The sequence below is a fragment of the Erigeron canadensis genome, chromosome 8 (genome assembly GCF_010389155.1).
Source record: "Erigeron canadensis isolate Cc75 chromosome 8, C_canadensis_v1, whole genome shotgun sequence".
NCBI lineage: Eukaryota > Viridiplantae > Streptophyta > Magnoliopsida > Asterales > Asteraceae > Erigeron > Erigeron canadensis.
Window position 1 is genome coordinate 40,113,757 of NC_057768.1, and position 13,518 is coordinate 40,127,274.

Here is a 13,518-nt window from a genome sequence, read left to right on the forward strand (position 1 = left end):
TTAGACTAGAATGAACGAATTGATCGATATGATATTTTTAAAACGATAATTGTTAAGTGACAAAAAAGATGTTAACACCTCAGCATTATATCTTGTTTATTGTAGAATATATATATACATATGTATATATGGGGTGATATTTGATAGTAACATATATATATTGTTGCTTATTATTTATCATTTTCCTAAAGGTGTGAGTCATATATAGTCTCTCCATTATACTTTCTTTTAGCACAATATCCCCTTCACATCTCCCTCCCTCTCTACCCTCCCTCTTAATATCTCTCTAGAACTTTCTTTATATTTCTCCCTCTAATTAAAACATGATGATGATGAGGCCACAACAATGAATTATTGAAATGTTGACACAGGTCATATAATTAATCAAAGGTGTATGTATGTAGTAGCTTAAATAGCTGATGACTTGCACTGGGATGGCCTTTTTCTCCAATAATTTCATGTTACAATCCTCCCAAGAAGATGACCATCATGCCACTACTACTTCTCTTTCTCCACTTCTTCAACCAGCTTGCACTACCACCCAAGATTTTAGTGGTAACTTAGCCTAGCTACTTACATCCTCTCCTCTCTCTTAAAGATCATGATGCATTATGTTTTAGTTTGCATGTTTCTTTCTCCCTTTGTGTAAAAGTACGACTGTCTACGTCTTTTCTCCCTCAAATATAGTCTATATATGGAATTAAAGAAACAAAAGTTTGAAAATTTTGATTAGATAACATACTTAATTAATTGAAGTTAAATTAATTTGTGACATACATGCAGGTGTTGCATCTTTCTTGGGGAAAAGATCCATGTCTTTTTCGGGTATGAACAACATGGATGGATGTGATCAAGAAGGAAATAACATGAATGGAGAGGATGAATTATCAGATGATGGATCACAGCTTTTGGCAGGAGAAAAAAAGAGAAGGTTAAATATGGAACAAGTAAAGACACTTGAGAGGAACTTTGAGTTGGGGAATAAGCTTGAACCTGAAAGGAAAATGCAGCTAGCAAGAGCACTTGGGCTACAACCGAGACAGATTGCAATTTGGTTTCAAAATAGAAGGGCTAGATGGAAGACTAAACAATTAGAAAAAGACTATGATGCCCTTAAGAGACAGTTTGATGCTGTTAAGGCTGAGAATGATTCCCTTCAATCTCAAAATCATAAACTGCATGCTGAGGTAATTATTACTTGTTATTATCAATCATTGCTGGCCTTTTTCACTCACTTTGATGCCGTATCTAGCTAGCTGCCTAGCTACCTGCAAAGACTGATAACTTACAAATTTTAGGTGATCACAAATTAAAAAGTTATGACCGACCACTTATCATATATACATGGTTTGTTGGGCACAAAATTTTCATAACAGTTATCATGACCATTTAGCTAGAATTGATTTACAAAATTCCTCACGTATTTAATTATCACTAATACCACATGAAACTAGAACCTATAGGTTGATAGGTTATCACTAATACCACAAGAACCATGGATAAAAGATCAGCTAAAAATGATTTGTCTATCTAAAATCGTTATAATACCACATATATACCTTTTACATCCCACTATCTTTTCCTCCTCATCCATATATAGTAAATTTGTCCGGTGCCTTGACTATATAGTTAGGACAACTTTGAGACATTACTTTTATCTAATAGCCATGTATGTCCATACCGTTGATATAAAGTTATAATAATTTAAAATGATAAAATAAGTATAGTAATTATTTAATATATGTTGAAACTTTAATTGATTAACATGTTTTAGGATAACCAAATTAAATGGGGTGGGCATAGGAATCTAATTTTCACTTATTGTGGGCTTTATGTGAGTTTTTTTTCCTGGATTTCTTAATGATAAAGGTTTTTCATCGAAGAGTGTAAATTGGGGATCTATTTTGTGAGGTGGATCACAAGTGCAAACCCGGTTAACGTATGCTAGATCTCTCAATTCAATTCACGAGTAATTCAAACATTTCAAAAAAAAAAAACATTTACACCGTATTAGAATAATTAATGGAAAATACAATCGCTCATTGCCCATAACGATCCAAGTGATGCATTTAGAAAGGTTGGAAAGATGCCAAAAAAATTGCTACAATGAGATTGTTGAAAACTTGATCGATATGCCCCTAATATATACAGTTTAGTTTGTTAATGATTATTTAAGTGACCATCAAGTTAAAATTGTTTGCAGATAATGGCACTTAAAAATAAGGAGTCAACAGAACTAATCAACCTCAACGTTAAAGAAACAGAAGGATCTTCTAGCAACAGAAGTGAAAACAGCTCGGAAATCAAGCTAGACATCTCAAGAACGCCGGCCACGGATAGCTCTCTATCATCACACCATCAAAACCAACAGCAGCCCATCCCTAATCTGTTTCCATCATCGAATATCGATAGGCCTAACACTACCAATAATGTGGCTTATCAGCTTTTTCACAACTCGTCATCAAGAGCAACAGAACATCAACTCCATTGCCAAAAACTCGATCAATCAACTGCCATCAAGGAAGAATGTTTTAGCAACATGTTTGTTGGTATGGAAGATCAATCGGGGTTTTGGCCATGGTTGGAACAACCACAATTTAATTGATGAAATCATTAAATTACAAAAAAGGGGAAAATCAAAAATGGTTCTCCAAATTTGCCTTCATTCTAGGCTAGCTTTGGTTTGATGATTATATTAAAGATGGAGATCGATCAATCTGTTTGTTCTCCAGGCTTTGAATTCTTGTTTTTGGTACTTAAATTTATAGAGTAAAAATTAGAACAAAAAGGTATTATTAATTTATATTCAAATTAGTGCATGTTTGTATTCAAAGAAATAAAAGGTCATTCATCATATTCATTCTATACCTCTATGTTAATTAAACCAAGGTAATCAGCTAGCATATTAGGTCGCGTTGGTTTCACAGAATTTGATAGAATCTGATGAAATTAGAATTCAATTTCATTCCTTAGTGCGTTTGGTTGTTCAAAGAAGGAGGAATTTCATTTCGTAGGAATGTAAACATTATTCCATTATTTGATGGAATCTCCATTCCTTGGGGATAGAGGAAGGAATTTGATTCCTTCCGTCATTTGAATTTTCAAAAAATCAAAAACATTCCGTCAAATTTCATTCCTTCAAATTCCAATTCCTTCAAAAGATTTCATTTTCTTTCATAAATATTCTGTGAACCAAACACGCCCTTAGTGTCACGTTAACACCACCAAACAACCATTTACAAACTTTACCACATCCACGAGAGTGTTTATATATTACCCAGCAACCACATCGATCACTTCTGTAATGATAATTACTTCCTACAATATTCTTAATTTTAGATTAAAATATATAGCCTATATAATTAGTTTTTTTAGTAAGAACATAACAAACATATTGATAGGATAATATAGATTAAAATATATTGTCAGTTCTAAAAAGAACACACCTAGATGATTTATTATTAAAGTAAAATAAACATTACATTTTTAACAAGATAAAATACTCTAAAAACATAAAATAGTAAATAAAAAAGTAGTTGATAGGATAATTAAAATAACAATACAATAAATGAAAATAAGTACAACAAAATAGCATATTGGTGTCTTTTTCTCACAAAGTCGACATACGACTATACGAGTCCAATTTTCCACATCACTACTTGCTCGGAAAGTGTTTGACAAATATTACGAGCCCAATGAAGTAGATGAACTCGAAGCCCCCATACTTGAATTGCGTTGGCTTTTATATTGGTCGGCGTGTAAAGGGTCTTCCTAACCATCGATCGTCTTCATCATTAGCAAGATCCAGTGGTAGGTCTGATAAAAACCATCATTCGCATCCCTTGAACGTTTTCTTCGTCCCAACCTGAAGATGTTAAAGCTTGTCCCGTTTTAGCTTCATACAACTCCAATCACGATTCACGGTGTCAAGGTCTCTTAGCTCAATCTCTCCTCATCTTTCATTAGGTTGTAGATGACACAAAACTTCTGAAATGCAACACACATTTCTCTTCGATCTCATTTCTTGCATCATGTGTTTTCTCTTCGAATCCTTAATTGTTTAATATTATATATATTACAAATATTAAATGAAAGATAATATTGTTATCTTTAAGAGTATATTATGTACTCCCTCCGTCACATATTAAATGTCTAATTTTGACTTGTCAAGTCTAATACTTTAAATTTTAACTGTGAAAATATTTGTCTATATCATATAAAACTTCATATATAAATTATATGAACAGATTAAGTTTTCAATGTAATTTTCATTGATATAACTTTTATCAAGTATTATATTACACAAATAAAGATATTTATGGTCAAAATTACAAACAGAAGAATTGACAAGTCAAAATTGGATATTTAATATGGGACGAAATGAGTAATGATTATAAGAATTGATAATCGTATCACAACTTTTAATAAATTCACCATCATTTCGCATTATATATTTTTTTTTTTAACATTTTTTATTCTACTCCTACTGCTAAATAACACGTATGTTTGGAAACCAGGATCCTCGAAAAAAAAACCCTTTTTTATCCACCCTCATAAATGTGAGAAGTGAGACTCGAACCCATGTGGATTGTCTCAAGGTCAAAGACCTTACCAATTGGTCACCAACTCTATTGACATCATTTCGCATTATATACTTTTATTGTGTGTTATTTTAATTATACATTTTTAAAATTTGTGATAGATTAATAAAAATTTATGGTAAACTAATAAAAATTTGTGGTGTAAAAATTTGTGATTACACTTCTAAGAAATTTGGTTATATTTTTTCAGTAAGACAAATGATTATACTTAAGTCTCGATCTTTGCCCACTTATCCCAGTGAAGTTATTACACATAGGATAAATGTTGATAATGATGAAAAGAAATCTAGCAATTGGACAAATGTGTGTAAAAGGATTTGTGTGTGAGAGAGGAAACAAAGGGTATCAAACACACATTCCAAGGTAGAAAGATGACAAAGAGATGGAAAGTGTAGAAGAAAAGCAAGAGTTGGAAATGGTCACTTTCTTGAAGGGAACATTTGGCAAACTTTTATCCTGCCATTTTTGTCAAGAAAATTGGGTCATTGGCCATCATCACACTCCTTTAGTTTTTGTGCCCCATCACTTTTTTTCTTTTGTCACTTTATGTATGTTATAGCTTTTCATCAACTCTTTTCCACCGTATCATATATATTACCTCCAAAATAAAAGAACGGCTGGTATCCCGATCACTTTTTTGATAATTAAACCAGACTATTTGCAGTGATTACTAACAAGCGTCCGCTATTTTTTTCCAGATTTACCATTACAGACAGGGGCCCACACTATTTGCAGCGACTATCGCTGCAAATAATAGGTGTGGTCTAGATACCAAAAAAACTTGGTTGGGATATAAATGGTGAATAAAAATTCAGCATATTAGAATATACACTTTTTTTAAATGCAAGTTAATGCATAGGTTAGGCTCAAAGGGTGTTGGTAGCAGGAGTTTTGACATTAATATTTTAGGTAATTTTCTACATTTTATATATTATCATTTCGTTTTAAACATTTTGGTGCATATATTAACAGAAGTTGTGGTCGTTCTCACTTCACCCCTTGTTAGCCCTATTCTACACACTGTGACCTTGTAGCCCCCATCCTACGCAGTGAGTGATGTAATTTCCCTCTCCTAAACTGGGATGAGCTGGCCTTCGATTTTTACTTCAATTTCTAAATCTAATTAATATTGTATTATACTTGTGCTCACACACAAACATATATATAATGTAATAAGAAGAAAATTTTCATTACATACCCTTGGGGTATGCCATATTATTAAGTTTCGCTCCTCTCGTATCATTGCATATCCCTATGGTACTTTTTGTTTCATTACACACCCTGGGGTATGCCATATGTTGATCCTTTATTTATCTTGCAAAAATTGGCAAACTGAAAGCACGAAATTCCTCCAATAAAAGTATAAAACATTAATAAAAATGAAAACGTGATGAAAAACATAGTTCGTTTGCAATCTATGAAGTTGGGGGAAATAAGTCGACCAAACTAGCTAGTCTTCGCTCTGTCATTGTTCACAAATTGATGATGGCTTGGATTTTGGTCGTTTTTTGCATTTTGCCATCTGTTCCTATGCTCAAATGGGCCGAACATCGGTCCCACTGTTCAAACCTTGTTCACTTATGTGTTTGTGGTGTGTTATGTCCCCGATTGACATATATCCATCAGTTGGAAACTAATTCTGACATTTGGCCGAATTATCCTTTAATTAAAGGAATTGGTAGGTGTTTGGATTAATACTCAAAACTTCCTTCTTAAGCCAATCCATGAATTTGGTTCTTAGTTGTACGTTTTTCATATCAAGAATTGAGTCTATCTCTACAATATTAAGCTAGCTAGGTGTTTTCAGTGTACGCACCAAAATGCTGGATCTAGTATTGGACACACCCATTTCTTCTTCAATATTTTGTATAAAATACTTTCTTTAATAAATAATGTTTAATACTTGGAACTTGTTAAAATTTGTAAATATATTTATAACACGTGATTTGTAAATACAACGTGAAAGACTTCATTTTTTACAACAAATATGTACTAGTAATATTTTGGAAAAATATGTGAAATCCCACCTCGTTTTTAAGCACGGATCTACAAATAAATTTGGAAGTGATATATTTACATCACATATTAGTCATCAACCGTATATATTTTATAGCACAGTGTACAATTGTACAATGCATATCACTTCCCAATAAACTTCTCCTAAAAACTTATGGTTGCTCACCCCTCATGTCGCGTGGTAGAGTTTAGAAACTTGGACTTGAGAAACATTTATAATTTGAGAAACAGGTATATTGTATTAATTTTAATCTTATCTTATTCTATCTTAATCTTGATTTTAATTTTAATTTTTATTATACTAAAGCACAATTGTTTTAATAATTTATCGGCTAATCACAACTTTTGATTTTTTAAAGTTGGCTTTTGTTTTCAATTTTGACTGTAATTTACACCTTTTGTTTTCTATCACAAATTTACACTTTTTAGCCATCAGTTTTAATTTAATTAGCTAATATATATCCAATAAAATAATAGTTAATGTATATTTACTAAAAAAATATCTAATATATATATCTTAATAGTACGTTCTATCATATAAATATAAAATTAATTAATTAAAAATAAATTAAATTTAGGGTAAATATATTAAGATTTTTGAAAGTAATTGTACTATTATCTTTTTTTGAAGTTTTATCATGACACATAAAAGAACAAAACATGTAAAATTGTAAAACTCAAAGTTTTGATATATAGATCAATTTAATATTACTCAAAATAGTAGTAAATTAAATTTTAAACCATAATCTTAATATATACTATAGAGAGTTGAACTAATTACTTATTAACCAATCAAATCGCACAATTTCATCAAATTGACTTTCACTTATGTCATCATTTAGATTAACTTTAAATTAAAAATCATAATGATAATTATCCAAATATATTATTATATTAGTATTTCTATTATTTTGTAGAAAAAGTCTTATTAATTTACACTTTTTGTTTTTCATCAATAACTTACACTTTTTAGCCCTGAATATTTAATTTATATTTATTTTAGCCATCAACTCAGAGAAAATTTTTTAAATTTAGAATCATTTAATTAGTTAAAAAGAATCTCAATATATTAATATTGTCTAGAAAAATATTTCAAAATCTAATGACTTATTAACAAATATAAGAATAGATTTTTATAAACTATAAATATTATATTTAGTTTAATATTTAATATAAACACAATTCTAACTCTAGATATATATATATATATGTGACATCTGTCACCAAAACTGGTAATTTATTATAGTCTCTAACTTACATTCCAAATTTCTTGACTAGTCAATATGCCTATATAGTATAACAAGCATAGAAATGTGGTGATCATTTCCAATATGGGATTTCTATTACTTGAATTTCAATAGTTTAGGATTGAGATATTTGATCTTCCTAAACGTAGATGACTATAACTATCCCCGTAATTTCTAGACTTGTAATTGTTAGTCATATTTATTTCTAGACATTGATAAATTAGTATACGCTATTTAGTGGTGAACGAAATCAATAATTATAAAAGTAATATATAATTAGTATAAGTAGTAAGATGGTAATAGTAATAGTAAAATATCATATGTTTAGTAAAAAATTTTAGTCATATATATATTACAACAATTTAATGGTGAGCAAGGAATTTTAATTCCATTAGAATTCTTATGATACATTAAGTCTAATCATAAACTAACTAAAACACTTATCTCCATATATATATATATATATATATAATAACTATACCCTAAATAATAAAAAAAAACCAAAACCCTTTTTGATTTTGCTTCTCTTTTGCCGATCAACAAACAAACATCACAACATAAAATATATTTTTTTTATTATTAATCATCTCATTGTCAAAGCAAACTTTGGTAAGTTTAATTATAATTCTATTGAATCTTGATTTAAATTACAATTAATAATAAAATTCTTAAAGATTATATTCTATTCTTCTTTTCAAGGTATCTAAGAAGAAGATCATCAATCTTGGGGTAAAATCACTTGTCTTCTCTTTTCATATATATTAGTCTTTTTAATTATTATATATATATATAAGCATATTTTTTTTATTTATTAATTTTTATTTATAAGTAACCTATTTGATGAATATATATTATGGCAAATTTATAATAATGAATGAAAGGGTTTTTTTTAGGGTTAAATCAAAAGCTTGAAGTATAAATCATATTAATGTTAAAAGTTTAAGTATTTAATGAAGCATAATAATTAATGTAATAAAAGAAATCCAATTATGAAGGCATGAAAATCATAATAACAGATTTAATTAGGTGTTGGAAAGATTTGAAAGTTTATATATAAATATTAGTTGTAGTAGTCTTTAAAACAGTAAGTTTGGGTTATTTCAGAATCTGGACAGATTCGTTTTGTTAACTTTGAAAGGTCGTATCTTGGTCATGGGAGATGGTTAAGTCACGTTTTTGGTGTCTAAAATTAAGTTCAGGAAGTCTACTTTCTGGTGGAAGCAGTTTCGTGTCAAAATATGAAGTTTAAGGTTGTCAAACGAATTTTATAACAAAACTGCGCAAAGCTGAGTTTTCCGAACAGATTTTGGTCGACTTCAAATAGTCATATCTTGGTCGATTTTATGAACTGGACAATTATTTTTCTCCAGAAATTTTTTTGAGATGTTAAGATTGTACAGTAAAAAAATTGGATTTTTTTGAATCTTCGAAGGCCCTTAACTTTTATAAAACTTTTCTGTGTGCGAACAGTGATTTTTCTGACTAGTCTGTAATCATTGAATTTTTAAAAATAGTTAACGTGCCAAATAAATTATGTAAAAATTCATGTAAGTATATAACACTCTAAGGTAACAGTAGTTAAGATTTGGAATCTTGAATCATTCGTTTCATCCTAATAAAAAATAGATAAATTTACCAAAAATTTCAGTTAATATGAACTTGTAGAATTTAATCTTAAATCAGTAAAACAAATATTATATATTAAGTTATGTGACTTGTAACTTAATAATATATGACAAATCAGTTGTGAATATTTTGAAAATAGCCATATGTGTATTTCATCAAATACGGGTTACAATGGACGGTTCTTGACCATGTCCATAATTGTAACATGTTCATATTTATATGTTGTGTAGATTCTAGCGACCTTGTTGGATTTGCATAACTACTTGCTTGTTGAGGTGAGTTTCGTGGCCCCTTTTTATATTATTTCTTTGGGGGAAAATGATGCTCAAAACACTTTTCATTTCTTTACTAGCTATGCCAAAACTTGTTTGTTTTCATGGACAAATACATGTAATTATGAAATTGTGTATGCTAGCTTGCTTGTATTGATTTCTTTGATGCAATAGATGTCTTTTGATATCTATTGAAGACTATTGGAAAACTATCGACCAACTTTATACTCCAGCTGGTAGTTGTTGGTATTTAAAGCATGATTGAGTTGTTGGCAGGAGTGATGAGGATTTTGTTGTTGGATAACTATGATGGCATTGATCATTATTTAGTATGCTACTACATGTTTATATTTACGCTATTGTCCAAAACTTGATATATCATGCACAGCAAACTCATTTGTATTCCTTTAAACCTACGAACTCACCAACATTATGTTGACATTTTCGAGCATTCATTTTCAGGTAATAACAATGTTTAAGAAGATTGAGCTTATGGACTTTAGGAAGACCAATAAAGAGATCCTTCATGGACTCCTAGATTGCATGTGAAACATTGAACGCTATTTGCAATTATTACTTCTTTGCTATTTGAGGCGTGTTGCCTAGACTTTCCGTTTATGGAATTTACATTTATTTGAATTTCATTTAGTATGACTCTATTATAAAGTCCATGTGTCATTGCTATATCTTTTAGTCATATCCTACGATTCCGTCTAAGGTGGGGTGTGACAGATTGGTATCAGAGCCGTGGTTATAGAGAATTAGGTGGTTTGGCCTAGACTATAACCTAAGTACCCTCATATAGTGTACATTATAGGAACTATTTGTGCATCGTATATGTGTGAGTACTTTCATTAGATAGCACTAGTTATGTGAGCCTTATATTTGCGTTTAATTGTTAATTATGATGAAGCCTTATGTGCTTAGATTAGTGCAAAGTTTCAGCCTGTAATTTTAACGTAGCTAGTTTTACTTAGTCATGGCACGTACAAAGAAAACAGCCCGTAAGAGTTCCGCATGGAGGGACATAATCATCCGTCGACAACTTAAAAGGGACGCCGCAGTTAACAAGGAAACCCCCGCTCAAGAACCATCTCAGAAGCCTAGAGTTTCCTCTGAAAGCGAACCGTCAGAAGATCCTAACTACTACTCCAAGACAGTTATAATCATCGATTCTGACAGCGAGCCGGAGGAAGAACCGGACTATGATTCTAAGGCAGACCCGAAAGCGTTCATAAGGGAAAGACAATGAAGGCTACGATAAAGGACAACAGAAGCTATAGTCCTACTAGCTCAGTAAGCTCTCAAGAGAGCCGGATCGGACCAGCACGACAACAAGCTCCTTATCCTCCCACCATTTCCTCCAACTCCCCTTATGACGCCACTTGCACGTGGGAGGGCTAGCCTTTAAGGACTATCTAGGAATCCTATCGAACTTGCATTAGCTTCTTTTTTCTTACTTTCTTAGTTTTGGATTTTATTCTTATGTCTTGGATTCCTTCTTTCAAATTTGGAAATTTCTTGGATTTATAAATTTTTTTAGATTGATTGATTAATCGAAATGTCGTGCTTGGTATATGGATCTATGTGTTTTGTGGCAATTATTTATGAAGGATGTGCTGAATTTGTGACATGTGAATTTGGACGATAAAAACATGTGTGGTGGGATGTAGTTGTAATTACGGTGCGCAACGTGATTACAAATACATCACAACACACATGCGCTTATATGACCAAGTTTGCTGATCAAACTCAACACAATTAACAAATTGGACAAGGTGTAAGAATTTTGCCATGAGTAGTAGTTATTCATTGAAAGTCTTCATCAAGTACTTATAAATCCTTTCTCTTTGTGTAGAAAATGAATAGAGGAGGAAGAAATGGAGGACGTGGAGGTAGAGGTGGTGGTCGTGGTGGAAATAATGGGGTTAATGATGGAGAAGGTGATGGTGGCAATCCGGATATTGCAAACATGATCACTCAGCAAATAGCTGCCGCTATTCCTACTATTGTTACTCAAGTGACCGCTGCTGTTCTTAATGCAAACAACAATAACCCTAATAATAATAACAATAATGAGAATAACAATAACAACAATGAGAACAACAATAACAATAATGAGAACAATAATAACAATAATGAAAATAACAATGATGGTAATCAGAATAACAACATCATTGGAGGCAATAATAATGGATGCACCTATAGGGAGTTTCAATATTGTAAACCACCAGATTTTGATGGCAAGGGAGGAGCATTGGCAGCCACTAGATGGATAGAGAAAATGGAAGCTGTCATGGATATTAGCAACTGTGCAGAGAATCAAAAGGTGAAGTATGCCGCAGCTTCACTGACTAATAAAGCATTGACATGGTGGAACACTGAGATACAAGCTAGGGGTAGAGTAGCAGCTGTGGGGATGACATGGGACGAGTTTAAGGAATTACTACTGGAAGAATTCTGTCCGAAAAATGAAATGCAGAAGTTGGAAAATGAATTTTGGAATCATTCAATGGTAGGAGCCAAACATGCCGCTTACACTGATCGGTTTTATGAGCTTGCCAAACTAGTACCTCATCTAGTTAGACCTGAATCAAATAGGATCCAGAGGTACATCTATGGTCTTGTTCCCCAAATTCGTGGGCTTGTGTCAGCAACTGAGCCAACCACGATTCAAAGTGCTATTCAGAAAGCAGGATCTTTAACGGATGAAATGGTGAGAAATGGGTCATTGTCTAAGGTTAATGAGAAAAGGAAGGATGGTACTGAGACAAGTGGGTCAAAGAATACTGATGGAAATAACAAGAAGGCAAAAATGGCAACGGGGTTGATGGCAACGGATGCGACTAAGATCGGATATACGGGTTCTGCTCCAAAGTGTACAAAATGTCAATTCCATCATTTCCAAAATTCACCTTGCCGTTTGTGTACAAACTGCAACCGATTTGGACACCTTGCTAGGGACTGTCGAGTGGGAGTCAAGCAGGTGGCTCCGGTGAATGCTGTTAACCCGATAAATAACCGTGGAACGTGCTATGAGTGCGGTAGTCATAACCATTACCGCAACACGTGTCCAAATTTGAACCGAGCATGGTTTCAAAAAGTTATATAATATATAAATTATTATAACATGTGCCTTGTGGAATGAATACGACGAACAATTTAATCGATATGTCTCAGCTAATAATGACAGTAACGAACATATGATTATTGTACTACAACTTGCAAAGTATAACACTTAGAACCTCATATCTTCAAAATTATAAGCTTTTATGACTTAAGTGTATGAAAATCTAATATTGATAATATCGTAAACTCCGTGTCCAGTGTTGGACACGGGTCTAAAATTTAGTTTTATATACTATAAGAAAGTTGAACTAATAACTTATTAACCAAACAAATCGTTCAATTTCATCAAATTGACTTTAGCTTATGTCATCATTTAATTTAACAACAAATTAAAAATCATATCAATCATTATCCAAATATATTATTATATTAGTAATTACTAGTCCTAATACCCGTACGATGTACGGTAGTTATATATATTTTATCATACAAAAATTTAAATATTCTTCATACATGATTCGTGAGTATAAAATAAATTGTGAATAAGGTAAATCGATGACCGAAGTTAATTATAATAAACAGTAATGATCAATATAATATATGTTTTGTTATAAAATTTTGATTTACCTTAAAGTTTTAGAACCACATCAAAATTGGAACTTGTAATCATAGTGAATGATGGCAAAT

At 31.6% G+C, this 13,518-nt stretch overlaps 2 protein-coding genes across 2 annotated transcripts; both read left to right on the forward strand.

The window, feature by feature from the left end:
* The first annotated feature begins 209 nt into the window (after positions 1–209).
* Positions 210–2,865, forward strand: LOC122578097 (homeobox-leucine zipper protein ATHB-13-like). The gene is made up of 3 exons (XM_043749974.1): positions 210–555; positions 784–1,187; positions 2,204–2,865. Exons 1-3 carry the CDS (start codon positions 420–422, stop codon positions 2,603–2,605), a joined length of 942 nt encoding a protein of 313 aa, XP_043605909.1. The 5' UTR covers positions 210–419; the 3' UTR covers positions 2,606–2,865.
* An 8,758-nt stretch (positions 2,866–11,623) lies between these two features.
* On the forward strand, positions 11,624–12,874 carry LOC122610830. Its single transcript, XM_043783787.1, has 2 exons — positions 11,624–11,782; positions 11,927–12,874. Exons 1-2 carry the CDS (start codon positions 11,624–11,626, stop codon positions 12,872–12,874), a joined length of 1,107 nt encoding a protein of 368 aa, XP_043639722.1.
* The last annotated feature ends 644 nt before the right edge of the window (positions 12,875–13,518 follow it).